The sequence below is a fragment of the Sphaerodactylus townsendi genome, linkage group LG13 (assembly GCF_021028975.2).
Source record: "Sphaerodactylus townsendi isolate TG3544 linkage group LG13, MPM_Stown_v2.3, whole genome shotgun sequence".
Lineage (NCBI taxonomy): Eukaryota > Metazoa > Chordata > Lepidosauria > Squamata > Sphaerodactylidae > Sphaerodactylus > Sphaerodactylus townsendi.
The window spans coordinates 55,018,794-55,045,797 of NC_059437.1; the positions used below are offsets into that span (position 1 = coordinate 55,018,794).

The 27,004-nt window shown below is 46.5% G+C and overlaps 1 protein-coding gene across 1 annotated transcript in view; it reads left to right on the top strand.

Moving 5' to 3' along the window:
* CCDC63 (coiled-coil domain containing 63) overlaps window positions 1-23,696 on the top strand; it is a 30,396-nt gene extending 6,700 nt beyond the window's left edge. The window contains exons 3-12 of the mRNA XM_048513874.1: window positions 4,057-4,246; window positions 8,771-8,890; window positions 10,215-10,246; window positions 10,787-10,924; window positions 13,335-13,516; window positions 15,062-15,279; window positions 18,333-18,407; window positions 18,993-19,365; window positions 20,389-20,464; window positions 23,456-23,696. Of these exons, the coding sequence (XP_048369831.1) occupies window positions 4,057-4,246; window positions 8,771-8,890; window positions 10,215-10,246; window positions 10,787-10,924; window positions 13,335-13,516; window positions 15,062-15,279; window positions 18,333-18,407; window positions 18,993-19,365; window positions 20,389-20,464; window positions 23,456-23,696 (1,645 nt within the window). The remainder of the gene's footprint in view (window positions 1-4,056; window positions 4,247-8,770; window positions 8,891-10,214; window positions 10,247-10,786; window positions 10,925-13,334; window positions 13,517-15,061; window positions 15,280-18,332; window positions 18,408-18,992; window positions 19,366-20,388; window positions 20,465-23,455) is intronic.
* Window positions 23,697-27,004: the final 3,308 nt, after the last annotated feature.

The following is a 27,004-nucleotide window of genomic DNA, read 5'->3' on the forward strand; positions in this document are numbered from 1 at the left end:
CTCTCCTTTCTGCACACCCTCCCTCTTTCTAATGGGCTGACGACCCCACCTCTAGATCTAGGATCTGATAAAGGGTTTTCCGTTGCAAAACCTCTCTCAATTTGCTCCTGTGATCAAAACCTCAAGCCCAGGAAGAACTGTTTCTTTTCTTTGCATCTTCTTACATCTCTTCCTATAGATGCTATGCATTACTACGATAAGGACTATAATTGTGAATTGTTTGTTGCTTTGCAAAAAAACTCCACACCTTAGACGGTGATTGGGATTGTTTCTCACAAACAAACATCCCACCTGGATGTGACCTCTCCCTTCTCCTAAGCCTCCTGTGGCAATTCCTGCCTCAGACTTTAACTGTAACTTTGAATGTTGCAAGTGATCGTTGTCGAATGGGCCAACTATGCCTTAAGGAAAGCTTGGCCAAAACAAACGAAAGAGAAAGGGGAGTAGTCCCCCCCTACCCATCGGACTCCAATCAAGGTCTCATCCAGCAGACCATATATCCAAAGTATAATTCTCTATCAATCATTCAAAAATTGTCGCCCCTCAGGGCTCATACAGGTCCCTCTATTGTCATCTTACCAACCTAGCCAGCTGCTAAAACCCCCCAAACCTCCTGGGGGAAAAGTTGCTTGTTTTTCTCTTCCATACAGGGAGTCCAGCGTCACATGCCAGGCCAGCCCCCTATCCCGGAGATGGAGCTGGCTCCTCCCTGGGAGGATCCAACCCAGCTGCACCCTGTCGCAGAGGGGTCTGACAAGGTTGCCCCACTGCCTGGGCCGAGATGGGAGGGATCTCTGGAGCCAGCACACCCATTCTTCCACAAGGATCACAGCCACCTCGGCTGGGGCTACCCCCCTGGGGAACGGGCAGCCCGGGGCCAGCTGTGGCTCAGAGGTTCCGATGCCAGCTGTGGTTGCTGCTCCCTCACTCTACAATCGCTATTCTCTCTCCCTCTGTCAGCCTCCTGGCTGAAGCTTGGAGTTGCAGCCATGGGACATTTCCTGATAGATTAACCCTTGGAACTCTCCTGCTTGCCTGTTCAGTCAGCCGCTTGGAATATTGTTGGACACACGCTTCTCTTCACAACCTTGCCTCGTGGAGAATCACTGAACCTGCAATGCTAAGGACCCCTATCAGTAGCTCTCCCCACGCTCTTGTAGAAATCCATATGGACTCTAACGCTTCATCGCTTCTGTAGCTTTTGTAGTCAAAACAGCAAGAGCCATGCATTGGACAATTATGCAACCATCGGGTTGCCTTCCCTTCCGATATATCATCCAGCCTATGTATCGTTTAGCCATGTTTTATTGCTTACTGTGAACCAACTATTGCTGGAAGTTATTGCATGCCTTAATTTTAGAAGTTATGTTATTTGTTGTTGCTGCATTTCCGCCTGTGTCTAGCTGGAACTCTCTAAGCTACCGCCTCTACACCATCGTTCTGCCTCGGTGGGCTTCACCCTTCTCGGAAGCTCAAGCACAGCCACCGCCTCCTCGCCCGCTTCCTCTCGGACCCCTTTTGCCGGATGAGCGACACAAGGCTGCTAGCTAGCCATAGGCGGGAGTGTGTTTCCTCCTCAACTTCCCTTTTGTGGGAGTCCCCGGACTTGTTTCCTAAATAACATCAAGACTATTGGCCCGGGCTGGCCTGTGCCCTTAAGTGTAAGTCCATCAACTCCACCTCCATTGCTCTGGATGCACCTGGCCTCCGGGAAAGCAGCAGGAACTTCGCCAAGCCGTTTACTTTAGTAGATAATGCGTACGCCATTGATTATTTGTTGTTATTGCAAATCACCATAGGTTGTGAGAGAATGTACATAATATGTGTTGCTTTAATCTCTCTGATAATCTCCCAATTGATTCATATGAAAGTGCTGTGAATTGCAGGAAGTTGTATCTAATCTGGAAGGTATGATGTTTGTGCCTCAATGGTGGTCAGCCCTCTGGAGCTGGCAGCCGGGAGGATGGTTAAGTACTATTGTACAGCTCAGCGTTGGCGTAATTGGATGCCTCATTAGCGGATCTTGTTTCGCTCAATGTATGTCTAATATTGCCTGTAACCTATGTAAGAAGCTCCCTCGATTCCTTTCCCTTACCTCGCAAACTGCCAGTCTTAATGTTGCACAAGCAGCCTCGGGTCAGCTTCTTGACCAAACGGGCGGAGGGGACAAGCTGCCCTTTTAAATCGCCGCTTCCCAGCATTTCGGGCCTTCCTTTCAAAAAACGTGCAAAAAAAGGGAGGGAGATGGTAATGCACTGCTGACCCAGCAGCACCGCGGGTAGAACGTTGGCACACCAGCTGACTCCTACGGCCTTCTGGTCGCACTCCCAAGACACCCCACTCACCTCATCCCCCCCTATGCGAGTCACGGGTCATGAACTATCTGGCTCACAGTCACTAGGGTGTCTCCCAGACAAAGGGACAATGGGCCCCTCAGCCCCCAGGTGAGGATTAGACCCAGACGCTGATGCTCCTTCTCCAAGACGTAGCAGCCTAGGTGAGACTACATGCATCACATGATGATCTCCCCCCAGTGTCTCCCCCGGGTCTCCGCCCATCTCCCTACCCACCTCCTTTTTACACGCGCCTTCACAAGGAAAACCTCCTAATAAAGCAAAAGCAGGAGACCAGCACAGGAGAGAGTTGTCAGGATCACGAAATCCCGCGCTTCCTGTTGCTGACGCTCTCCACCAGATGGAACCTCCTCCGCGTCTCGCCTATTCCTTAGCGACGACCCTGCGGGGATGACTACAAACATGATGAAGGTTTGCAGGAGAACTCTCACCCATTACAAACATAAAAAGAAACCCTGAAACAATAAACTCCAACATTTACAACATAGCAAAAATAAACAACTACCTTCCCAGTAGTTCCCAACAATATTGCAGTTTACCTTAACGAGGTGTTAAGGGCTTATAGAAATCAAGGTCCGAGTCTGGTAGCCTTGTCTCCTCCAACTACATGAGGTCTGCTGCCTCGTGCTGCTCTGAGTCTCCACCCCTTACTGGGTCAACCCATTCTGAGCATGGGGGTTACATATGCACCTAGTACCCCAAGGTATACTGCCTTCGTACATAGAAGTTCCATTCTGCTTCCATGTTGCTTTCCCTGTTGCCCGCTCATCCCTTTAAAATAACTGCTTTAAGGCTTTTTTAAAAAACCCAATAACCCTTGACTGAGCTTTCTTCCATTAATTTGTTTTTTTAATCTAAACTCTCATTGCATTTCGCGTGACAGTAATGTTTACAAGCAAATGATACAAGTAGATGAAGAACTTTCTTTTCTGCCTTGCGAATTAGTTTCTAACCCATGAAAGTTGTTACTAGCCTGCCTGTCCACACACACCTTTTTGATACTTTTTGGCAGGGCATTGGGGTGGGGGAGAAGACAGAATTCCTGGTATCCTGATGTGTGATTGGCAAGTTGAGTGATTTGTTTTCTTGTGATGAATGGTGTGAAACAGACAGGGAACTAGAGGAAATTTTTGGGATCTGTGCTTCAGCGGCCCAGAAAGGTATGAAAATTACTTTCAAATGTTGGAAGGGGAAAGAGACTCACCTCTCTTTCAGGTCACCAACCTTTCCCTACTTGGTGAGTCTTAGGCCCCTTCCGCACAGGCAAAATAATGCGTTTTCAAACCACTTTCACAACTGTTTGCATGTGAATTTTGCCATTCCGCATAGCTTCAAAGAGTACTGAAAGCAGTTTGAAAGTGCATTATTCTGCATGTGCGGAATGAGCCTTACTCACTGCAGATGACCAGGTGAGTTGTTCTTTGCAAGCCTGCATGATATATAGGTGACCTTATGAACTGAATAACCTTTATTATTAATACTCAGCATTTATATAATGCTTTTGGTGTTCAAAGTACCTGCTGTCCATTCTCAAAGTAATCTTTGCACAGCAGCTATGGAAGTAGGCCAGTCTGTTATCCTCCCTCTGGCGTACAAATGTAAACGTACAAGAGATTTTGCAACGGTACTACTGGGTGGACATGCAATCTCTCTCTCTCTCTCTCTCTCTCTCTCTCTCTCTCTCTCCTCTCCTGCTCTGCAGAAAACAGATCCACTCCCTCAAACAAGAAAACAAGGAGATAAATTTACTCCTGACTCTCTGCAAGTCGCCCCGGAACATTTTCATGGATGATCACAACTGCATGGAGCTGAAGTTTCTTCTGCAGACGAAAGATGAGTACGATGCTCTCATTAGAGCCACCAAAGCCTTGATTGCCGAACTGGATGACAAGGTAGACAGTGCGAGACGTTCGCCGGAGAAGTGCAAAGTGTGACAGCCACACTCCAGAAATACTTTATCGCAGCTCCCTCCCTCTCTCCATGAGTTCACTGCAGTTTCCTGAGATTTCTAGTTTACTGCTGTTGATGATAAAAAAAACCACTGTAGGCGTTCCATAATTCATGTGGCCGTATCTAAAGGAGAGGGTTTTACAGCAAAATGTGCCCTTTCCATTTAGACCTGGCTGTGGAAACTTTTAAATGGTTCAGGAAATGTCAAGTTCCTTGTGCATATCTGCCTGGGTACATTATGAATGCGGGTGCTTGGGAATTTGCTGTTCTTTTCCGCTGCTAGGCAAGGTTGGGAAAAACCTGACCCTACCATCATTTCAGGGAAAATAAAAAGGGTCCTACTTTAGAAAGCAAGAAATTGCAAGTAAAAGGGAATCATGGAAAACTAGTTTGCATGTGTTAAGTGGGATCAGTTTGCAAAATTACTTGCAACTTGCACATTGAACCCTTAACACTTTTAACCAATGCAAATGGTTCTTTCTCCCACCCTGGACATTCTACAGCAGCGTTTCCCAACCTTTTCGAGGCCAGGGTACCCTTGACCCCACTCTTCATATCTCACGGTACCCCTGCCACTCACCTCTCCACCCACCTCCCATTGTTCTTTCTTGTTAATTAATTCCACTCATTCCCCACCTTCCCCTCCCAGGGGTGAAGGGAAGCACTGGGGTGGGGTGTGGGTGGCTGCTGACTCCTATGGCGGCAGGCCTCCTGTCCCATGGGCCAGTGCCTCCCATGTCCCTTATTGGCATACCCTCGGTGGGAGACAATTCCTCACAAAACAATGAGGGGTGCAGTAGTGAGTTGCCACGGGTACTCCCTGGGACATGTTTCTCACAGTAAATTCCCAGGGTACCAACGGAACCCTGGTTGAGAATGTCTGTTCTACAGGTATATATACTCCATTTGCTTTATTACCATCAGATCCTCTGAAGATGCCAGCCACAGATGCAGGCAAAACGTCAGGAGAAAATGCTACTGGAACACGGCCATACAGCAGGAAAACCCACAACACCCTAGTGATTCTGGCCGTGAAAGCCTTCAACAATACATTTTCTCTAGGCTATTGGCTCTTTACATTTTTGTTCCTTTGTTTCCCAGTCACTACCACTCTCCTAAGCTTGGCAAGTAGTTAGTTCCATTGGCTGAAACATTTTTGTACTATTTCTTAAGGACTACTACTTCATCGCTGGGTGAGACTAGAACTACTTTGGGTTTTTTCTTTTTCAGCCAAAGCAATTTCTCATAAATCTTAACTTTAATCATTATTATGCAAGTAGGATAATGAAAAAGAAACAGTTTATGAGTAGTGACTTGGGCTGCAAAAAAGTAAAAAGTAATAACCCCCTTCCTGAAACAACCAATAATTAAGGATGCAGATTGGGATTCAAATGGAACTGCAAATAAACACGGAGGAGGTTGCTAGATTTTTCTTTACAAGGATGTTATATTTAGAGTCACGAGGAACAACGGTTTTAGTGCCACATGAAACTGACTGCAGGAAAGGAATGATGGAGAAATGTTCTAACATGAAAGCAATCCAGGTCCAAAGCCAGCTGAGCCTTTGATACCGCTAAGCAGGGCCTGATGAAGACCTTTAAAAGGCCAAGCACTGAAAAGATTGTGGTACCCCCATATACTCATGTGTAATTCAAAATAAAAACATAATATATATGTTCGAAACCATACATATATGCTATATATTTCTAGTGAAAAAATATCATTATTTGTATGAAACAAAACACCTATTATTCTACACCATGGCATGCTGGCAGGGGCTGATGGGAGTTGTAGTCCATAACATCTGGAGTGCCAAAGGTTCGCCACCACGGATTATATAGCATTTTAACTTACATGATTAAAATAGATTGTTAACCTTTTCAATATTATAATTATATTTGTTTGTTTGTTTAGTGTGTGTGTGTGGGGGGGGGGGGCTTTTTATGAGGTGTGGTTCAGCTCCAACATTGTACCATGGCCTATTGTAAATCCAGCCCCGGGAAAAAAAACTTGTTTTGCTTAGTGGTTAATTCAGACAGGTTAATCAAGCCTGACTGGAGGATCTCTAGAGACCTCTGCCTCGTGGGAGTGTGGTGCCCAATATTTCTTTACTAAATATCAAGCCAACAGAAAAGAGTTTGAAGTAGCTTTATTTGCAGAGAAAGTGGAGCTGTCCCCACATGGCCAAAACAGTATATCCACAGCATGTTGGATGTGAGGGCGATCTAGCTAAGACAGATGTCATTAATTCTATCGATCTATTATTAGGCGTAGCCCCTACCTCTCATCACTTCCATATAAGTTCCTGCTTGGCGCTACTGGGTGGAAGAGGACGCATCATCCTAGATAGAGAAGGAGTGTAACCGTTCTTCGTCATAAGGTGCCTGATACCCAGCGCATGTTTATTCCTTCTTACTTCTAATTCCTACTACCAATCACAGTGCCTCTATTGTTAAGGAAGTTCTTAGAGTCACAACTTTCTTGGTCCACCTCCATTTTACATTGTTCCTCCTTAATATGTGCCCCCCCTCATATTCCTTCTTCCTTCCTTCCTGTATGCATGTTCATTATAATACAGTTTGTTCTTCAGAGCAGGAGTAGAAGTTGACATGCATTAAATGTTCAAAACATAAAGCTTAATACGCATTTTCAATCTGAGATACAAATGCCCTTTGCCCTCTTCTCCACCTAGTCAAACCAAGCGGTCTTATCTTGTCCTGCCACAAGCATTCTCCCTTATGACTCATCTCTTCATTTCTAGTAGAAAACACATTTATCACAGGAGGGCATAAGATATTTAAATAGGCTGTGTACTGGGTACTGTGGAATAGCCTTGAATTTCTCACTGACATACCAACTGGTGTACTTGGTGGCTTTTTTTCACATGCGAGAGAGGCCTCGGCATCCATCTTGTGGCCTCTGGGGTAATCTCCAAGGCAATTCTAGTTCTTTAAAAATGTCTGTGGGTCCTAATCCATATGGGCTCCAGGAGCTCTCATTTCCATCTCCATCAGTCTGAGCTTTTTTCAGATGCAGAAATGTTCTTAGCGTGTTGCTGGAAAGGTTAAAAGTTAAAAACAGGTGGGACTCTAATCTGGAGAACTGGGTTTGATTCCCCTACCTCCACATGGAGCATGCGGATGCTTATCTTGGGTGTAATTTGAAATTTGTTTCCTCCTGCCAACAAAACTTCGAAAATCAGTTGGGCAGGACGCGGCAAGTCCGCAGTTCTCTCTGAGACTCTCTCAGTCTCCCCCATCCTCCACAAGTAAGGTGCCTGTTGTGGGGAGAGGAAGGGAAAAGGAGTTTGTAAGCCCCTTTGAGTCTCCTTATAGAAGAGAAAGGGTGGCGTATAAATCCAAACTCCTCTTCTTTTCCCCTGTGACTGCTTCTAGAGTTGAAAAGGCACATGAAGTGGGGCTCCAGGATCACTTCACACTGTCCAAATTGATCCACATGGAGACCTTTGGCAATTTTTGAAGAAATAAAAATGATTTTAAAACTGTGGGCAGCCACGGAATGGGCCTCTGGCAGTCAGATTTTGGCCAAACCAAACAGAACACTCTCCAAAGGCCAGTTTGTAAATCAAAGTCTGACAATTGTATTGTGATAAAAGGTGCAACAGTGTAATACAAACAGGCAACTCACAAATACACACAACAAGCCACTCTCAAATATGCTATAACAAACATGGAGTATCACCTTTTACAGTAAATAGCAGTAAATAACAATGTAGCACCAATGGGAACACATTCCCTTAAAGTGTTCTGTTTGGGTTTGGTAATACTCAGTGTTTTTTCCAAATATAAGACAGTGTCTTATATTAAATTTTGCTCCCAAAGATGTGCTATGTCTTATTTTCAGGGGATGCCTTTATTTTTCCACAAACCAGTTCATTGTCTGCTTGCGGGCATGCTTCCAAACAAAAACTTTGCATATGTCTTAGGTCCGCTCCGCTGCATAATTAGAAATAATGTAGCGCTTTCAAACCACTCTTTCACCACCACTGTTCTGGTGCAAGTGGATTTTTGCCATTCCGCATACAGCTTCAAAGAGCAACACTGGAAAGCAGTTTTGAAAAGTGCATTATCTCTGTACGTCGCATGGAATGTAAGCCTTCACTTTCATGTGATGTCCTTATATTTTGCACTTCAGCAAAACCTCTACTATGTCTTATTTTTGGGGGATGTCTTATATTCGGGGAAACAGGGTACTTAGGGTGTTCTGTTTGGTTTGGTTGGGTTTCGCCTCTCCATTTTTTTAAGGTAGTCATATTTTGGTCCTCAGATGTTCACCACAGAGTTTTGCCTTGCCACGCTTGGGCTCGGGGCCTGGGAATTCACCCTCCACCTTCTTAAATTTAACAAAGGAATAAAATCCTTGCCCTTTTTTAGAAGAATAGATTAAGCTCTCTCACTCTGAAAGTGGGGATGTTGATGCATTGCTTTCTTCCTTGTTCGAAACAGATAGCTGAGATGGGGGAAAAGATTCAGAAGCAGAAAGTGGTGGTCATCAAGCTGAGGCAACAGTTTGACGGCCGGTGGCTCCAGAGACAGATCAACTTGCTGGAGAACCGTCTCTATCACGTGAGTTTCTCTCTCTCGCTGCCGCCCCAAGTTTGAGCTCAATTTTGCACTTTTCTCCTCTCCTGAGAGTGACTGTCTGTCTCCTTTCTGGCAACTAAAAACACACTCTCAACCCAAGTTAAAACCAAAAATTCTAAAGCTGCATTTTGAGCTGCAGGAAAGCCATCATCATCCACAAAACTCCAATCCCTCCTTGTCTATAGCCAATGGAAATAAGAAGGTCAGTGCATTGGTGTATTGTCTTAATTGCTAATCTGGCTTTCAGCCTAATCCCAAATACATCTGATTAGAAGCAAAGCACTCCGTTCCTGAGTTAGTGCAAATGAGATGGCTGCTCCAAGGGCTGTCTAGCCCCAGTTTCTGTTTCTGAGCAAGTGTAACCTCAGCTTGTGGGTTCTGTGGGGCAAGCAGAACTTGGAATGAGTTTTGCAACAACAAATTTTTAAAAAACAAAATGGCTTTACTTTCTTAACATACAACATCAACATTCTTATACATCACATTTCCCAAGGTCCTGTTCAGGTTGCATTTTTCAAGTCCTTTATATTTACAGTTCACTGATACTGCCAAGTCCAATTCCTTCTTGGTGCACAAGTGGGTTGGTCCTCTGAAGACCTTGGCAAGGGCTTGGTGTGAACAGGCTTCAACATGATGTAGAAGGCTTTGCGGCGGAGAACTCTCACCCATTACAGCAAACATAAAAGAAACCCTGAAACAATAAACTCCTAAACATTTACAAGCAACATATAGCAAAAAAATAAAATACAACTACCTTCCCAGTAGTTCTCCAACAATATAATTGTGCGAGTTTACCTTTAAACCTTAACGAAGTGTTAAGTGGGCTTATATAGAAATCAAGGTCCCGAAGTCTGGTAGCCTTGTCTCCTCACTCCAATCTACATGAGCTCTGCAGCCCTTCTGCTGCTTTGGAGTCTCCACACCTTTGTGGGGTCAACCCATTCTTGAGCATGTAGTGGTTAAGAGCAAGTGGATGCCTGTGGAAAGAATCACAAGCTCTTGGAGTGTGAGGGTCCCCAGCTCAGCGGTTGAGCAGTTGCATCAAGGAAGACGTTCAGGGAAGGTAGGCGGCGGGGAAAACATTTTAAAGTTTTCAAAAGGCTTCAGACTGAAAAATCCTTTTCAAAGGGGATGTTTAAAATGTTTCCAAGCTGGAAATAAAATGTTTTGAGGACAAAAGGGGGGGGGGGAAACAATGTGGAACTCCACGGAAGAAACATTTTATTTCCTGCATCAAAATATTTTAAACTGTCTGTGCGGAAAGGGCCTCCCCTCCTTTTCTCTGTCTGCCTGAGACCTCCAACAGCCAGTGCTAGACTTAGAGGGGCCAGTGCAGAGGTGGGATCCAGCAGGTTCTCGCAGGTTCTCGAGAGTAGGTTACTGATTATTTGTGTAAAAGCCGCAGAGAGGTGACTCAATTGGTGATTTTGCACACATGATTTTTTGCCTCGCCCCACCTCCTCTCAGCAGTAGGCAGAACTTGAAGCAGTTCAGCTAGCAGGCTGTGCAATCCGGGCGCAAGTGCAAGGCCTTCCGGCTAGCCTGGAGGCATTCGCTCCAGCTCACTAAGATCGCAAGGCTGCCGCGTCCCTGCCACAGCCCTGCCCAGCAATGCGCCCCCCACCGGAATGCCCCGCACTTGTTCTCCCATTGGCGCTTACGCTTACAGTTTGCCATATTCCCACCTCACCATGGGGAACTCTGTTACTAAAATTTTGATCCCACCATTATGGGCCAGCGCTTGGTGTCAAGCTAGACAGTCCCGGATGCTGATGCCTGACTCTAGCATTTGCTCCCTTTGGTCTCTCCAGGTCACGCGATTTATTTCGCAACACCAATTTGACCAACACCAACGCTGCCAGGTCTGCGGTGAAGCAGATCTCCAACCTGCTGGGCAAAGCAAAAAAAACTGTTTTCGGCGGTTTCTCCATATCTCCCTGCCCACAAGAAACTGGAGCAGCAGAAGAAGACAATGGATGTGTCTATTGAGCAGTCCACCGCTGCCTATGAGCAGAGGTAGCTGTGGGAAGACGAGGCACCGGGCCACTTCCTCTGAGTTGGAAGGTGGCCAGACCAGTTTGAAATGGGTGGGAGACCACATGGCCTAATCATATCTCCTGTAAAAAAAACCAGAAACATCCACCTTGCACGTATAAAACTAGCTCAGCGAGAAATACACTGGGCTACACCCTGTCTCTGCTATTTTTTTAAACCTTGTGTGTAGCTATCGGGAGCAACAGCTGCAGAAGGCTAAGGTTACTGCTTTTCTACCTCCTGGGTGCATGTGAGTCTTCCCTTAATGGCACTCTTGGTGGGCTCACTGCATGAAGTAGCAGAGAGCTGGACTAGATACTAGAACCAGGGGGGCATTCATTGAAAATGCTGGTGGGAAGAATTAGGACTAATAAAAGGAAACACTTCTTCAATGCTTAACGCAGTGATTATGGTGCTTGGAATATGCTGCCACAGGAGGTGATGTGGGATAGCAATTCTAACTCTGGGTAGCTTTAAAAGGGGCTTGGACAGATTTATGGAGAAGAAGTCGATCTCTGGCTACCAATCTTGATCCTCTTTGATCTGTGATTACAAATGCCTTTAACAGGACCAGGTGCCTCAAAGGAGCAAGCAGCCGCGAGAAGGCCATTGCTTTCACATCCTGCATGTGAGCTCCCCAAAGGCAACCTGGTGGGCTCACTGGCGTAGGCAGCAGAAAGCTGGACTAGATGGACTCTGGTCTGATCCAGCTGGCTTGTTCTTATGTTCTTATGTTCTTAGATGGACTCTGGTCTGATCCATCTGGCTTTGTTCCTTATGTTCTTATGTTCTTGTGGCGGAAAGTGCTATCATAGTGGGACTGACGGTATCCTGTGTGGATGTTTGCCACGGCTCCGCCCTCTGGGTACCCTGGACTTCTTTTGTGGTCTCAGTCCACGTTCTAACTAGGGCCAACACTGCTTCAACACCAGTGCGGTACAGTGGTTAAAAGCAACAGATTCTAATCTGGAGAACCGGAGTTTCTTGATTCCCCACTCCTCCACATGAGCAGTGGACACTTATCTGGTGAACTGGGATTTTTTCCCCCACTCCTACATTTCTGCTGGGTGACCTTGGGCTAGTCACAGTTCTTGGGAACTCTCTCAGCTCTACCTACCTCACAAGGTTTCTGTGGTGGGGAGAGGAAGCGAAAGGAGTTTGCAAGCCGCCTTGAGTCTCCTTGTAGGACAGAAAGGCAGGGTATAAATCCAAACTCTTCACCTCCTTCGATCTGATGAAATCAGGCTAGCGTAAACTGTATAGAATTCCCCTGTCCCTCTAAAGGTATTTGTAAATACAGCAGCTGCTCCAGAACTGTCATAAGTCTCTAATGCTGATTCTGCCGAAGAGAACAAACCCTTTAGTATAGTAAACACTTCCTGCATCTCTTCGCTGCTCAGTGAAGTGGAGCATGCTTAACAATTCATTAAAAACAATATTTTTTCTTTGTTTAAAAATTATGTTGACCAGTGAAACAAGGTGGACCTTTATAGCTGGTGAAAAGATTTGTAATTGATTAACCTAGTCCATGAATCAGCTGAACATAAGAACTAGCCTGCTGGATCAGACCAGAGTCCATCTAGTCCAGCTCTCTGCTACTCGCAGTGGCCCACCAGGTGCCTTTGGGAGCCTCGGCATGCAGGGATGGGTGAAAGCAATGGCCATCTCTCATGCTGTTGCTCCCGAAAGCACCTGGACTGTTATGCTAAGGCATTTGCAGTAACTTAGATCAAAGAGGATCAAGATTGGTAGCCATAAATCGAACTCTCCTCCTCCATGTAAATATGTCCAAGCCCCTTTTAAAGCTATCCAGGTTAGTGGCCATCACCACCTCCTGTGGCAGCAGATTCCAAACACCAATCACACGTTGCGTGAAGAAGTGTTTCCTTTTATTAGTCCTAATTCTTCCCCCCAGCATTTTCAATGAATGCCCCCTGGTTCTAGTATTGTGAGAAAGAGAGAAAAATGTCTCTGTCAACATTTTCTACCCCATGCATAATTTTATAGACTTCAATCCTATCCCCCCTCAGATGTCTCCTCTCCAAACTAAAGAGTCCCAATGCAGAATGCAGCCTGACTCTTCCTCCTCCCTAGTAAAATTGGAAGCAGTGTTTATTTTTACTATATGTCCGATATGCCACCCCAAGCCCAAATAAAATAGCTTTGGGGAGTGACTCCTGCTTGTGTGTGAACTAATGACCTGCACTCAGTTGAGCTTTGACCCAGACTGTTGCTGTTGATGTATGTGAGCACAATGATGTAGTCTTCTTTTCCCTGTCCTGTTTTCACATCATGCTGTCAGCCCGGGGAATCATGGAGGTGGACCTAGAACCTCTTCAACGGACGCAAGATTTAAGACCTTCTAAGTCTGCCCTGTCTTGCCCACCTTTAGGGTAGAAGCCCTTGCGAGGATTTCCGCCATGAAGGAAAGGCGTTGCAAAGACATTGCACAGTTCAACATAGAGTACCGGGAGCTGGAGCGGATCTACAACCATGAGACTAAACTGAAGGCATTTATGTTAATCAAATTAGTGGATCGCTCAGAATTTGAAGAGCAGGCCAAGAAGGAAGAAGGTATAGGGGCTTTCTGATCTGTGTTGGTTTCCCCGATCCACATCCTCACTCGGCTAATGAAGCTTGCTGACTCCCTGTCATCCAATCTGTCAGTCTAACCTCCTTCACAGGGCTGTTGTGAGGTTCAAAGGAGGGAGGAGAGTCATGTATAGTGTCTCGCAGGACTGTATTAACCTGTGGCCAGGGCCTTAGGCTTCCAGGTGCCCCCTTCCCCAGGGTCATCATCATTCCCTTCTAAAACAAAAGCATATCTCCTGAAAAGCTTCAAAGCATTCCTGCTCGTTGTGAGACCCTCTTCAAAGCTGAAGCCATCTTGTTACTTTGGTTTATGCTGATTGATTTTATGATTGTTGATGTTTTATGTTGTTCTAAATTGTTATTTTAAATTGTCGTTTGCCGCCCTGAGCCCTGTGGGGGAGGGCGGGCTATAAATCAGAAAAAAATAAAGGACACGTGGGTGTGTGAATGCCAGGGCGTAACGAGGCAAACTGAGCCCTGGGCAAAACCTGAGTTGGATGCCCACCTCTCACCCACTTCATGGGCGGCCACTTCACCATGATCAATTTTTTTTGTAACACAGGACATTGGTGCCTACGTAGGGTGCATTTTTAGACATATCAGCTAAGGAGATGGGTGCTACCCTTTGCATCCAGTTACCATGGACCCCTCTGAACCAAACTGCACTGTAAAACTTTGGGTCCCATCAGGACAGTCTACAGATGAGGAATCCCAAATTCCTTTGGTGCTGATATGTCTCAAAATGCACCCCCCCGTATGCAGGAACATCACAGAAATTTTCAAGAAACTTTGTTCTGCATTGAGCTTTTCTGCATTTCATGTCAATGGGGTTGGCTGAGGGAGCGAATGGGGTACATTTCTGAAGGAATAGTCTCAAAATCCTTTGAATCTCATCAGGAGACTACACTTATCGATAAATTCCCCCAGGTTTGGTGCAATTTCTGTCTGTGGGGCCAAAGTTATGGACCCTCAAAACGGTAGCCCCAATCTTCCTATTAGCTCCTTATTGGAAACAATGGGAGATGGGGGGCATCTTCTATTTGGGAGTCCATAACTTTGGACTCTCTGAATCAAACCTCACCAAACTTGGGGTAAAGTATAAGGACTGTCTCCTGATGATATGCTGAAATTTTGGTGCTGCTAGCCTAAAAACTGCGCCCCTGCAGGCCAAAAATGGAAAATTACTAAAAAATACCCAAAAACGAACCCAGCATTTTGATGCCCCCCACAAGGTGATGCCCTGGGCAGCTGCCCACCTTGCCCAATGGGCATTACGCCCCTGGTGAATGCCAGATTCGGCAAAACCTTTGGAGTATACCAGTTCGTACTCTGATGCAATAAACCTGATTTCTGCAGCCCTGAATCTGGTTATTGGGGGGAGGTCGATGGACACGACAGGATGTGCCCTGCATGGACCACGTGTGAAAGTTGGGTCAAATTGTCATTCTTATTTGCATTTTGCAAAATGCAGTCAGTGACCTGTATAACCTTTGGGCTCTGCCACCTGCCTTCTTGTAACACTTGCAGCCATCAAGGCCAAGAAGCGGGCCAAGTCCAAAGGCGAGAGCTTCGAGAGCTACGAGGTGGCCTACATGCGCTTGCTGAAGCTGACGGAGAATGGCGACATTGACCGGCTGGTGGAGGAATTCATTGAGAAGGAGGAGAAGAATTTTGCCTACTTCAGCTACGTCACGGAGCTGAACAACGATATGGAGAGACTGCAGAAGCGGATCGAGGACATCGAGGTCAGCAGCCGCTTCTCGCGCTGTCCTTCTTTCTGGGCCCCCGGATGTCGGTCCTTCTGCAAACAGGCCAAGTTTTCTGTGTAACACTGGCAACTGGTTTTTTTTTAAATAATCCTAAACTGTTTTAATAGACAAACATGCCTTACTGCTGCCACCATGCAGCCAGCAGAGAAATTGCAAGATGGTGATTGTTTGGAAACAGCCAGGTGTAACAGCTAGTCCATTTCCTCTCCACTTGAAAAATGTTCATGGTGGAAATTACACACACACATAACACATGCACAGAGTCTACCTGAAGACTCTGGTGCAGAATCCAGTCCAAAACTGATTCAGAAATAGCTGCCAAAGCTTTGCCACAAATGCATGGAAGCTACTAATTAAACAATTGTGAACCTTTGGCACTCAGATGTTATGGACTGAATTCCCATTATTTGCTTCAGCAGCCAGTGCATGCACTGGAAGGAGGCTTCTTTATCCTGGAGTCTCAAGGATTATCCCTGTCTTTTATAATCACCTTGATTCAATGCTTGGGGGAGAAAAGTTTTTTAAAAATTAAGAGAACCAGTGTGGTTAAGGTATCAGACTAGGACCCAGGAAATCCACATTCAAATCTAAGGTCACACAGTGGAAGCTGGCTGAGGGACATTGGGTCAGTCACACACTCTCAGCCCAGACCCTGTTAGTATTTGGATGGGAGGTCTCCACGTTGTGATACGGAGACAGGCAATAACAAATCACCCCTGAACATCTCTCTCCTTGAAAACCCTAGGGCCTAGGGCCGTGATGGCGAACCTTTGGCACTCCAGATGTTATGGACTACAATTCCCATCAGCCCCTGCCAGCATGACCAATTGGCCAGGCTGGCAGGGGCTGATGGGAATTGTAGTCCATAACATCTGGAGTGCCAAAGGTTCGCCACCACTGGCCTAGGGTTTTCAAGGAGAGAGATGTTCACTAGGGGTTGCCGTAAGTCAGCTGTAGCTTTGACAGTGTAACCTCAGCTTGTGGGTTCTGTGGGGCAGAACCTGGAATGAGTTTGCAACAACAATTTTTTAAAACAAAATGGTTTACTTTCTTAATACATAACATATAACATCAACATTTAACATCACATTTCAAGGTCCTGTTCAGGTTGCATTTTCAAGTCCTTATATTTACAGTCTACTGATACTGCCAAGTCCAATTCTTCTTTGCAAGAGGGTTGGCTCCTGAAGACTCCAAGGGCTTGATGAACAGGATTCAACATGATGAAGGTTTCCAGGAGAACTCTCACCCATTACAACCACAAAAGAAACCCTGAAACAATAAACTCCAACATTTACAACATAGCAAAAATAAACAACTACCTTCCCAGTAGTTCCCAACAACATTGCAGTTACCTTAACAAGGTGTTAAGGGCTTATACAAACCAAGGTCCGAGTCTGGTAGCCTTGTCTCCTCCAAACTACATGAGGTCTGCAGCCTCGTGCTGCTTTGAGTCTCCACCCCTTACTGGGTCAACCCATTCTGAGCACAGGGGTTACAACAGCAAAAAAGAAAAAAAGAAAATTAGTTTTTGTACAGAGAGATAAGAATCCCTGTCCTTGTTCAGCCAGGATGAGTCCATTGTTCCGAGAACTTGCGAATCAACTCAAGTTCCCCGGATATTTCTGCAGAGTTTTGTGAAATATTTGCTAGGGGTTTTGTGAAATATTTGCTAATATTTGCTCATCTACCTGAACCGAAGCATTTCCAAGTTCCATTGATTTCAACATTTCCCAGTTTCATTGATTTCAGCAATAACTTGAGCCGGATATAACCCACGAAACACTCCTGGATTTCAAATATTAATAAGGCAACCGACTTGGAGAAGTTCCTGGCGAGGCAGGGCTGTAGTTATATGGGTGGTTCTTTAAGCTTCATCTTGCATCTGACAAGGCTTAAAATGCTCTATTAAGTAAGCAAAACCCAGTTTCTTTATTATTTTTTAAATTTTTGAGTTGTGCTTTCTAAACAATATCCATAAAGCAAAACACACTGAAAACAACTGTTCAAACAAACACATTCCAGGGAGATTTATTTTTTGCCCTCCTGCTGTTTTCATGGTTTGCCCTCTTTTAGCATGGAGAGACATTTGTTGGTGAAATAATTAAGCTGTATAAGCCAAGGTTAACATTATGCATTCATTTCATTCATTTGTTGGACTTGTACCCCACTCTCCCCCATAGGGCTCAGAGCGGCTAACAATCAACAAACCAGAATAACAGATCAATTAATAGCTATTGGTTTCCCCTTGGAATCACTCCTTATGCTCACAAAGGTGGAAGCCTTCAGACTAGTTAAGAACAGGCTCTTGGATCTTGATTTTCATTATTTGACTCTTGCAGCCAAGACAACCTGTTCTCCGACTACATTATTAATCCCCTGCGAGCGTGGAATTATGGCAGCATATCTACGTCTGCTGATTAATCCCACCCAGAGGAGAGCCTTGGCTACTGCAAGATGTAATGTGCTGCCAACAGCTCTCCTGGAGGGAAGATTCAAGAATATAGAACGTTCTAAAAGGGTTTGTTCTTGTGATCTGGTTACAGTTGAAACACTTGACCATTCTCTGTTTGTATGCCCTAAATATGATAAGATACGCATGAAATATACGAATTCTATTTTCTTGCAATGTTCTCATGGCATGAGTGTTATAAGAGACCCAATCTCCTGAACAGCTCTGATGTACTCTTTTGTGAAACTGTTGCAGATTTTATACTGGAAATTAGTAATTTTGACTGTATTTCTTAACCTTGTTTTGTTTTAAAATTTTGTCCTGTTTTATATGCCAATAAAGGCTTGTGTTGTAATTCCTTCCTGCCATCCTAAGACTGTATGTCTCTATGGTGCATTTGGACCATGCAACACACAGGCATGGAGCTTTCCTGCCACACCATTCCCAATGTGTGCGTGTTTTGTTCGTATGGCCAACCAGGGTGGTCCATTATGTCCTTAAAGCCAAGCTGGAGGGAATGAATCGTGGCTCCTCTGTGGTTTCGCAGAAGTCTGACCGTCACTTTTGCTTTCTGCAGAATGAAATCTCTCAGCTGAAATCCCAACAAAAGAAGGAGGATGACGTCCTTCATGACTCCATGAAGGAGGTGGAGGTGAGCACAGGGGAGAGGAAACCACTGATAATTCGCCCTCGGCAGAAGCTGAGCACCCGGGCTCCGCCTGTGGCCTACGTGGCTCAGCTAGGCCGGAGTGTGGATGCTGGAAGGATCTGTCCCCCCCAAGAGCAGGCTGCTGTTCTTATTTATGTGTGTGCGTATGAGTGGGTGGGGTTTGTTTGCGCAGAGGCTGCCTTTGTGAGTGCGTTTGCAAACCTCCAAGTTTTGAGGGCTGAAGTTTATCCAGGATTACAACTGATCTCCAGACTACAAAGACCCAATTTCCCCGGAGTAAATGGCAGCTTTGGAAAATGGGCTGCGTGGAATAACATCTCCACTGAGCTCCCCGAACTCAAGCTTCCTGAGGCTTGGCCCCCAAATCTCCACGAATTCCCCCTGCCCCAGAGTTGGCAACCCCGCTTGTGAGACTCCCATCCCTCTACACAAGACACAACTCTATATATAATGTTTTTTTGTACACCGCCCAGAGCCCTTCGGGGATGGGGCGGTATAAAAATCGAAAGAACGAACCAACGAACAAACAAACTTGACTTGCTTTGGCCATTCTTGCCTGCCTAACAGGACAAGTTGCAGAAAACCGTGGAAGATGCCAACGTGTACGAATACAAGTTGAAGGAGACCAGCAAGATCCTTGACCATCTGAAATCGGCCGTGGGCTTCCTGTTTAGGCAAACGGGCTGCGACGCAACCAAGATCAAGGAGCACCTCGGCGAGACCGGGGAGATCACGGACCAGAACCTGATGCAGTATTTCAGTGAGTTGCCCAGCAAGCTCGGGCAGGGCCGGTGTCGGCATTCCCTGAAGTGCGGCAGGTGTCCGGGGCCCACTGCCACTGGGCTCTTGCTCATGCGCCTGCCCTGCCACATGCCAGTCTGCCTCCCATCTGCTTGGGACTCCGCCACTCATGCACAGCCCAGCATCAGTGGCGATGCAGGTAGTGCCAACCGAGAAAGATGTATGCAGGGGCCTGTAGGGGGGATTTTGGGTTGTGCAGTGCAGGGAAAGAACCACAGGGTATTCTCTGCCCAGAGTCCACTAAAACCTGGAGCCAACCTGTGAGGCCCTGAGGCTTTAGGGCCCCGCAGCAGTAGGGAGCAGCAGTGGCGTAGTGGTGAAGAGCAGGTGTACTCTAATCTGGAGAACCGGGTTTGATTCCCCGCTCTGCCACTTGAGCTGTGGAGGCTTATCTGGGGAACTAGATTAGCCTGTGCACTCCATCACACGTCAGCTGAGTGACCTTGGGCGAGTCACAGCTCTTCGGAGCTCTCACAGGGTGTTTGTTGTGGGGGGTGGGGAAGGGAAAGGAGTTTACAAGCCCCTTTGTGTCTTCTAAAGGATAAATCTAAACTCTTCTTCTTCAGCCTAGCCAGGAGTTATGCAGTTCACCCTTCAAAGCAGCTGTTTTCTTCTAGGGAACTGATCTTTGTAGTCTGGAAGTCAGTTATAATCCCAGGGGGCAGAGGTGGGATCCAGCAGGTTCTGACAGGTTCCCGAGAGTAGGTTACTAATTATTTGTGTGTGCCGAGAGGGGGTTACTAATTGGGGATTTTGCCACGTGGTTTTGGCCTTAGTTACGCCCCTCCTCTCAGCAGTAGCGCGCAGAACTTGAAGCAGTCTAGCAGGAGCTGCACCGGCGTGCGTGGCAGCCTGCGCCTGCGTGCTTTCGTTTCCCGCCCAAGGACCGACGCAGCGGCTGTGTTCTTGCCACAGCCCTGCCCAGGAATGCCCCGCCCCCGGAATGCCTGGCCACGCCCCTGTCATGCCCCGCGCAGCCCCATTGGCGCTACGCCACAGTTTGAATCCCACCACCATGGGAACCTGTTGCTAAAATTTTTGGATCCCACCACTGCAGAGGAGGGCTAGTCAGGACTCTTTCAGAGACGCTAAAGGACCCTGAGTCCTATTCTGGCAGCCTCCAAAACACCTTGGACTTACCCGGGTTCTGTTCAAATTTCAGGCGCTGATCCAGAAGAGACTATTCTGAACGCATTCAAAGTTTTCGACCCGGAGAGCAAAGGCTTGAAGGCAAACTAGTAAGTGTCTACTGGGGACTCGAGTTCGAGTAATCATCGGGTTGCCAGTTTGGGCTTGGGGAATTCCTGGAGATTTCGGGTGGTGCTGGGGGGGCAGAGTTTGAGGAGAGGAGGGAGCTCAGTGGAGATACTATGGCACAGAGTCATGGCCAAACCCCCTTCGAATCATAAAACCATAGAGTTGGAAGTAGCCATACAGGCTGTTTAGTCCAATCCTCTGCTCAGTGCAGGATCAGTTTACAGCATCTCTGACAAATGTTTGTCCAGCCACTGCTTAAAGATGGTCAGTGATGGAGAGATCACCACCTCCCTAAATAGCTGGCCCCACTGCTGCACAGCTCTTACTGTAAATTTCTCCCTAATATCCAGCTGGTACCCTTCCACCCATAATTTAAACTGTTATTACAAGTCTTATCTCTGAGTGACAGCTCTTTGAATACTTCAAGACAGCAATCCTGTCCCCTCTCAACCCTTCTCCAAACTAAACATTCCCAAACATCCCTCAGCCTTTCCTCAAAGGTCTTGGTCTCCAGAATTCCAGGTGCGGCCTGACCAATGCAATGCTTATCCTCTGAAATCTGACAAGATTAGACTAGTCTGGAATATCCAGGTCAGGGAAGTTTTTATTGTTGTATTTACTGTAAGTCTAAGCCACTTCTCTCAAGCCGGACTCTGAAGAGGTGGCCTAGAAATATTATCAACCAACCAACCAATCAATCAACCAACTAACCAATCAAGGGACTGGTCCTTAGGTGTCAAACTTGCGGCCCTCCAGAAGTTATGGACTACAGTTCCCATCATCCCCTGCCAGCATCATGCTGACAGGGGATGGTGGGAACTGTAGTCCATAACTTCTGGAGGACCGTGAGTTTGACACCTGTGCCTAGAGAAATGCACTGCTATTACTGGACACTTTGGATCTATGTATTAATTTTTATGGTGGTCTACATGGCCACTGATCCTGAATATATGTGAATCAGATTTAAGCAGGAGAATTAAATAGCAAAATTTTCTACCACTCTGAAAGGATGCAGGATTGGAAGAGAACGTTTGACTTCTTTGAAGCAGCAGGAGACTTTCCTTCATCCCCTCTCCTGTGCTTTGTTTGCAGCATTAAAGAGATGCTCATGACACAAGGAGAACGGTTTTCACAAGAGGAAGTAAGTACGTGGCCTCCTCTCCTGCAAGGGCACCTCTGCATTTCAGGTGTAGAATAGGATTGACCACTAGCCCTGCTGCCCCCTTCTTCCACAGAACTGTGGGATATGTACTTTTGTGACTGGATGCAAATGACTCCTCCCCCCACACACACAAACAAATTCTCAGCAACCTTACCAAATTTCCAGGACTCCTTCAGGCAAACCCTAATAGTTCAAGGCTACAATAGAATATGACTTAAGAGTGTAGAAGTCAACACTTTCATCCCATCATGTTTCAAAGTATCTTGGGCAGCCACCTAAGCAGGGATATACTCAGTGGTGGGATCCAAAAATTTTAGTAACAGGTTCCCATGGTGGTGGGATTCAAACAGTGGCGTAGCGCCAGTGGGGCTGGGCGGGGCACGACGGGAGCGTGGCCGAGCATTCCAGGGGCGGGGCACTAATAATTTATCTGTTGCTGTAAAAAACTCTTACTGTAAAAAAAAAGTTCCTAATTTCCAGCTGGTATCTTTCTGTCCATAATTTAAACTCATTATAGCAAGTCCTGTCGTCTACTGCCAACAGAAACAACCACTTCTCCTCTAATTGACTGCCTGTCAAATACTTAATACTTTCAAATACTTAATTTTGTTTCTAGAAATCAAAAGGAGGATACTTTCCTTAAACAAGGAACTTTACCATATTACTAAAACATGTTTTTAAAACAGCCCAACAGGGAGAATTATCCCGTTTTCTACCTTCGCTAACCAGCCACATAGGAAACAACAGGACCTTATGATTTTTGGACCTAATGGAATTTCTAACGGAAAAGCGGACCCAATTGGTAACCCCCTCTGGGCACACGCAAATAATTAGTAACCCACTCTCGGGAACTGGTGAGAACCTGCTGGATCCCACCTCTGGATATACCAGGCAGTGTATTCCCAGCACTTAACTGACCTTGTAAGGAAAAGTCTCTTTGGGTAAGACACTTCGGCAGCCCCCCCCCCCCCAATTTCCTCTTCTGTTTCGCACACTTCCACCCTTTGTTTCAATATCTAACTATGGCCAATCAAAATATTCTAAGCATTTAAGTTTAAAAGGCAATAAAAAATATAGCAATGATTAAGACTCACAAGCAATGAATCAAAACCAAGAAAATGGAAAGACATTAAAAAGAACATGCTGGGCAAATATGCTTATGCTGATCAGCATGTGACGTAAAGACAGGCAGGATCATTAGGTGGTGGGGGGGCATCTTCCCCTTGGAGACGCACAGAGCCCTGCAAGAAACCACCTGCATTCTCATCACCACCAACTAATTCACTAGTATTTGCAAGAGGGGGGAGGCATCTCCAGTTAAAAGGACCAGGCAGTGGGTGATGGGAAATTCCTTCACCTGGAGAGCCACTTCAGGTGAAAGAGAGAGCCACTGCCTGTCCAACCAGACAGTACTGACTTTGTATTGTCGAAGGCTTTCATGGCCGGAATCCCTGGGGTGCTGTGTGGTTTCCGGGCTGTATGGCCGTGTTCTAGCAGCATTCTCTCCTGACGTTTCGCCTGCATCTGTGGCTGGCATCTTCAGAGGATCTGTGGCTGGCATCTTCAGAGGATCCTCTGAAGATGCCAGCCACAGATGCAGGCAAAACGTCAGGAGAGAATGCTGCTAGAACACGGCCATACAGCCCGGAAACCACACAGCACCCAAGTACTGACTTTGATGGACCAATGGGCTGATTCAGCATAAGGCAGTTTTATGTGTGTTCAGTTAGCCAGGAATCGAACCCAAGGTTTTCTGTAGGCAAAGTGCACATACCACTAATGACGCACAGGCCTCCTTTGAATCTTGTAGCCCCTTCAAAGTGAGCATATTTACCACGACAGAAGCTTCTCTGGGCAAGAACCGAAGTCATCGTTCACAGGGGGTCAAAGACACAGAAGCATTGGCTGCAATTAATCTTGCAGACTCCCTTTTGGTGGTTGCTGAGACCGACTCTCCCTCTGGAATCTGCTCCCCCTTCCCAGAGCATGATAGCAGCACAACCATCTCAGAGGCACAGGAGAACAAGCACGTCCTCAGCCCCACCAATTAAAATGTGCCCCATCAATGAATCAGCTTGTGGGTTCAGTGGGCCCCATGGACTGGCTAACAGTTTGCATCTCTTACAATGCCCGATGCAGTACCATGAAATTCAAGAGAATTCTTCCTTGCCGTCTCTCTCTTGCAACAGGTAGAGCAGATGTTTGCCGCTTTCCCTCCAGACGTCACTGGGAACCTGGACTATAAAAACCTAGTCCACATCATCACACACGGGGAAGAGAAGGATTGAAGCGGGGGGCCATCGGAATCCACGGTCCAGTCCACACAGCAAACGGACTGCTTCTTATCTGTGGCTTGGTTCCTGCTGCCCATCTCTGGGCCTACCTGGATGGTTTGTTATGTGGATAGTGTCATTGTGGTGTTCTTTCTCTTCTTTGTAGAGGAAACTTGGCCGTAACTGCAGAAATGTGTCCTTCACACGGCCTCCACATTAAACTACTTTTCAGTGGGTGAAAGAGAAAATGACTGAGCAACTGAGCTATGCTTTGTAGGCAGGCGATATGAACTTGTGAGGGATGGCCGACTGAACCTGGCAAGGCCACCTGGGGCGGGGGCAGGGGGGAGACAAATGTCTGCTTTGTAGATCAATGTCAGAATCCACCAAATCCACCAGTGTATCCAGCAAGACACGGGTCAAAATCCATTCCAGAAGGTACCAGGATGAGGTGCCGCAATCACTCGGCGAGGGCCCTCCGCCAAAGAAGGGTTTTTTTTGTTATTTCTGACACAGAAGAAACTCTAAAAGCAGACTCGTAGCATCTTGAAGACTAATAGAGCTTTATTTCATGATAAATTGTTGTGAACCGCCCTGAGCCCTCAGGGGGAGGGTGGTAAATAATAATAATAATAATAATAATAATAATAATAATAATAATAATAATAATAATAATAATAATAATAATAATAATAATAATAATAATATTGACAACCACCACCACCACCACCACCACCACCAGCTGAGGTCATCCCAGTGGTAATCGGCACGCTGGGCGCCATCCCAAAAACACTAGGGCAGCACTTGAAACATCTTCAAATTGACAAAATTAACATCTGTCAAATTCAGAAGGCAGCCCTGCTGTCCCCCCCCAATGAAGGCCAACAACCAGCTAAAGATCTGGCAGCTGTGAAATCTACAACAACAACAACAATAATAATAATAATAATAATATTCTGTGTCCACAAAACTTATGCTGAGATAAACCATTTAGGCTTCAAAAGTGCCACAGGTCTCCTCCTAAATTCTCAGGAATTTGTTTTTTAAAAAATACACTAAAGTCACACATTACCTCAATTTTTGGTAAAAACCAGACCGCACCTTGGCTCTGTGGACAATGAGAGGTCACTGTGTCCCTCGGCACCTCTATTGTGAAGGGTTTAAACAGTGTCTCCTTCTCTAGTATATTCCTGTTTATAATTTGTGACCTCCGGCAGCCATTTTGTCGCTCCAGAAGGAATGCTGTGGTTGCTAGGCAACAGTAGGGCCAAGCATGGCCTCAGACTGAGTGGCCATTGCCCTGTGGACATCATGAACAGCTCTGGTGAAAATGGGGCACCTGCTGCTACCATTACCATGTGCTTCAGCTCAGAGGTGGGATCCAGCAGGTTCTCACAGGTTCCTGAGAGTAGGTTACTAATTATTTGTGTGTGCCGAGAGGGGGTTACTAATGGGTGATTTTGCCACGTGGTTTTTGCCTTAGTTACGCCCCTCCTCTCAGCAGTAGCGTGCAGAACTTGAAGCAGTCTAGCAGTCTAGCGTGAGTGGCAGCTTGCGCCTGCGTGCATTCGTTTCCTGCCGAAGGACTGGCGCAGCAGCTGCGTCCTTGCCACAACCCCACCCAGGAATGCCACGCCCCCAGAATGCCTGGCCACGCCCCCATCGTGACCCGCCCAGCCCCATTGGCGCTATGCCCACAGCTTGAATCCCACCACCATGGGAACCTGTTACTAAAAATTTTGGATCCCACCACTGCTTCAGTTCCTACTTTATCACTTTCTTTCCTGTCACGGCTAAACTAGCAATGGGAAATGAAGATCAGAACAAAACTAATAATCAGAAAACACGGAGCAGAGAGACGCAGGAGAAAGCTGGGATGGTAAAAGATGGCACAGGAGTTGTGTAGCCTAGAGTTGGCCAGGGAGGTGGCCAGTTCAACAAGCAAGCCTTAAGCACGCACGCACACACACACACACAATTTGCATTATAGGACTACTGTTACTAGTCTGAAAGGACTATGCATATAACTGCATATTGTTACTAACCTGAAAGGGAAAGAGACACATCATACACAACTGGGGCAGAGGGAGAGAAACCTCATTATTTTTAATCCCACCTATCCTCCAAAGACCTCTGGGCAGCGTGAATAATTTTCCCTCATCCATTTTATGTTCACAGCCACCCTGTGAGGTGAGCTAACTGGAGAAAGAATGACTGGTCCCAGGTTATGCAGCGAACTCCATGGATAGGGGGGGATTTGAATCCGGGTCTTCCTGGTCCTGATCCCCTACTCGCTGCACCATACTTCCTTAGGTTATTGATTAGAAGGGCTCCAGTTCTGGAGTCACTGGCACAAACCTGGCCATCACAACTTGTGACTTGGTTTCCTTGTATTTAGCTAGAGTACAATCGGAATTGGTTTATTCCGGAGAGCAGTGCTGCCGCCTGGTGGCTGTCAGTAAGAAAGGCATGGTTTAATTCAACAAACTGATAAAATCCCTTTTCTTGAGGTCTGAAGAGGTAAAACACATCTAGGAGAGCAGCATTTCCTTGTTATGTTACTGCAGTACAACCAGTTGTAGACGGTGAGCTAGTAGTATGCAGATTTTTATTTATGTGAACATTCCCTAAGGTTGGGGCGTTGTGGGATTTCCGGGCTGAACGGCTGTGTTCCAGTAGCATTGTCTCCTGACGTTTCGCCTGCATCTGTGGCTGCCGTGAATCCCCTGAAGCAGGGCATGGAGTTCATGTTACAAGGGCTGGACACGACAGCTCTGGGGGGTGGGGGTGCCTGAACTGGTGAGCCTACAGTGGGGTGCGGTGGTTGCCCTGAGAAGACTTATCAGACCTGTGAGCCGGCTGAGGCGAGCTCACTCTCAGTTCCCACTCAGGAGTGAGGGGGGGGGGGCAGAGGTGGGATCCAGCAGGTTCTCACAGGTTCCCGAGAGTAGGTTACTAATTATTTGTGTGTGCCGAGGGGGTTACTAATGGGTGATTTTGCCACGTGATTTTTGCCTTAGTTACGCTCCTCCTCCACTCCTCAGCAGTAGCGCGCAGAACTTGAAGCAGTCTAGCAGGAGGTGCAC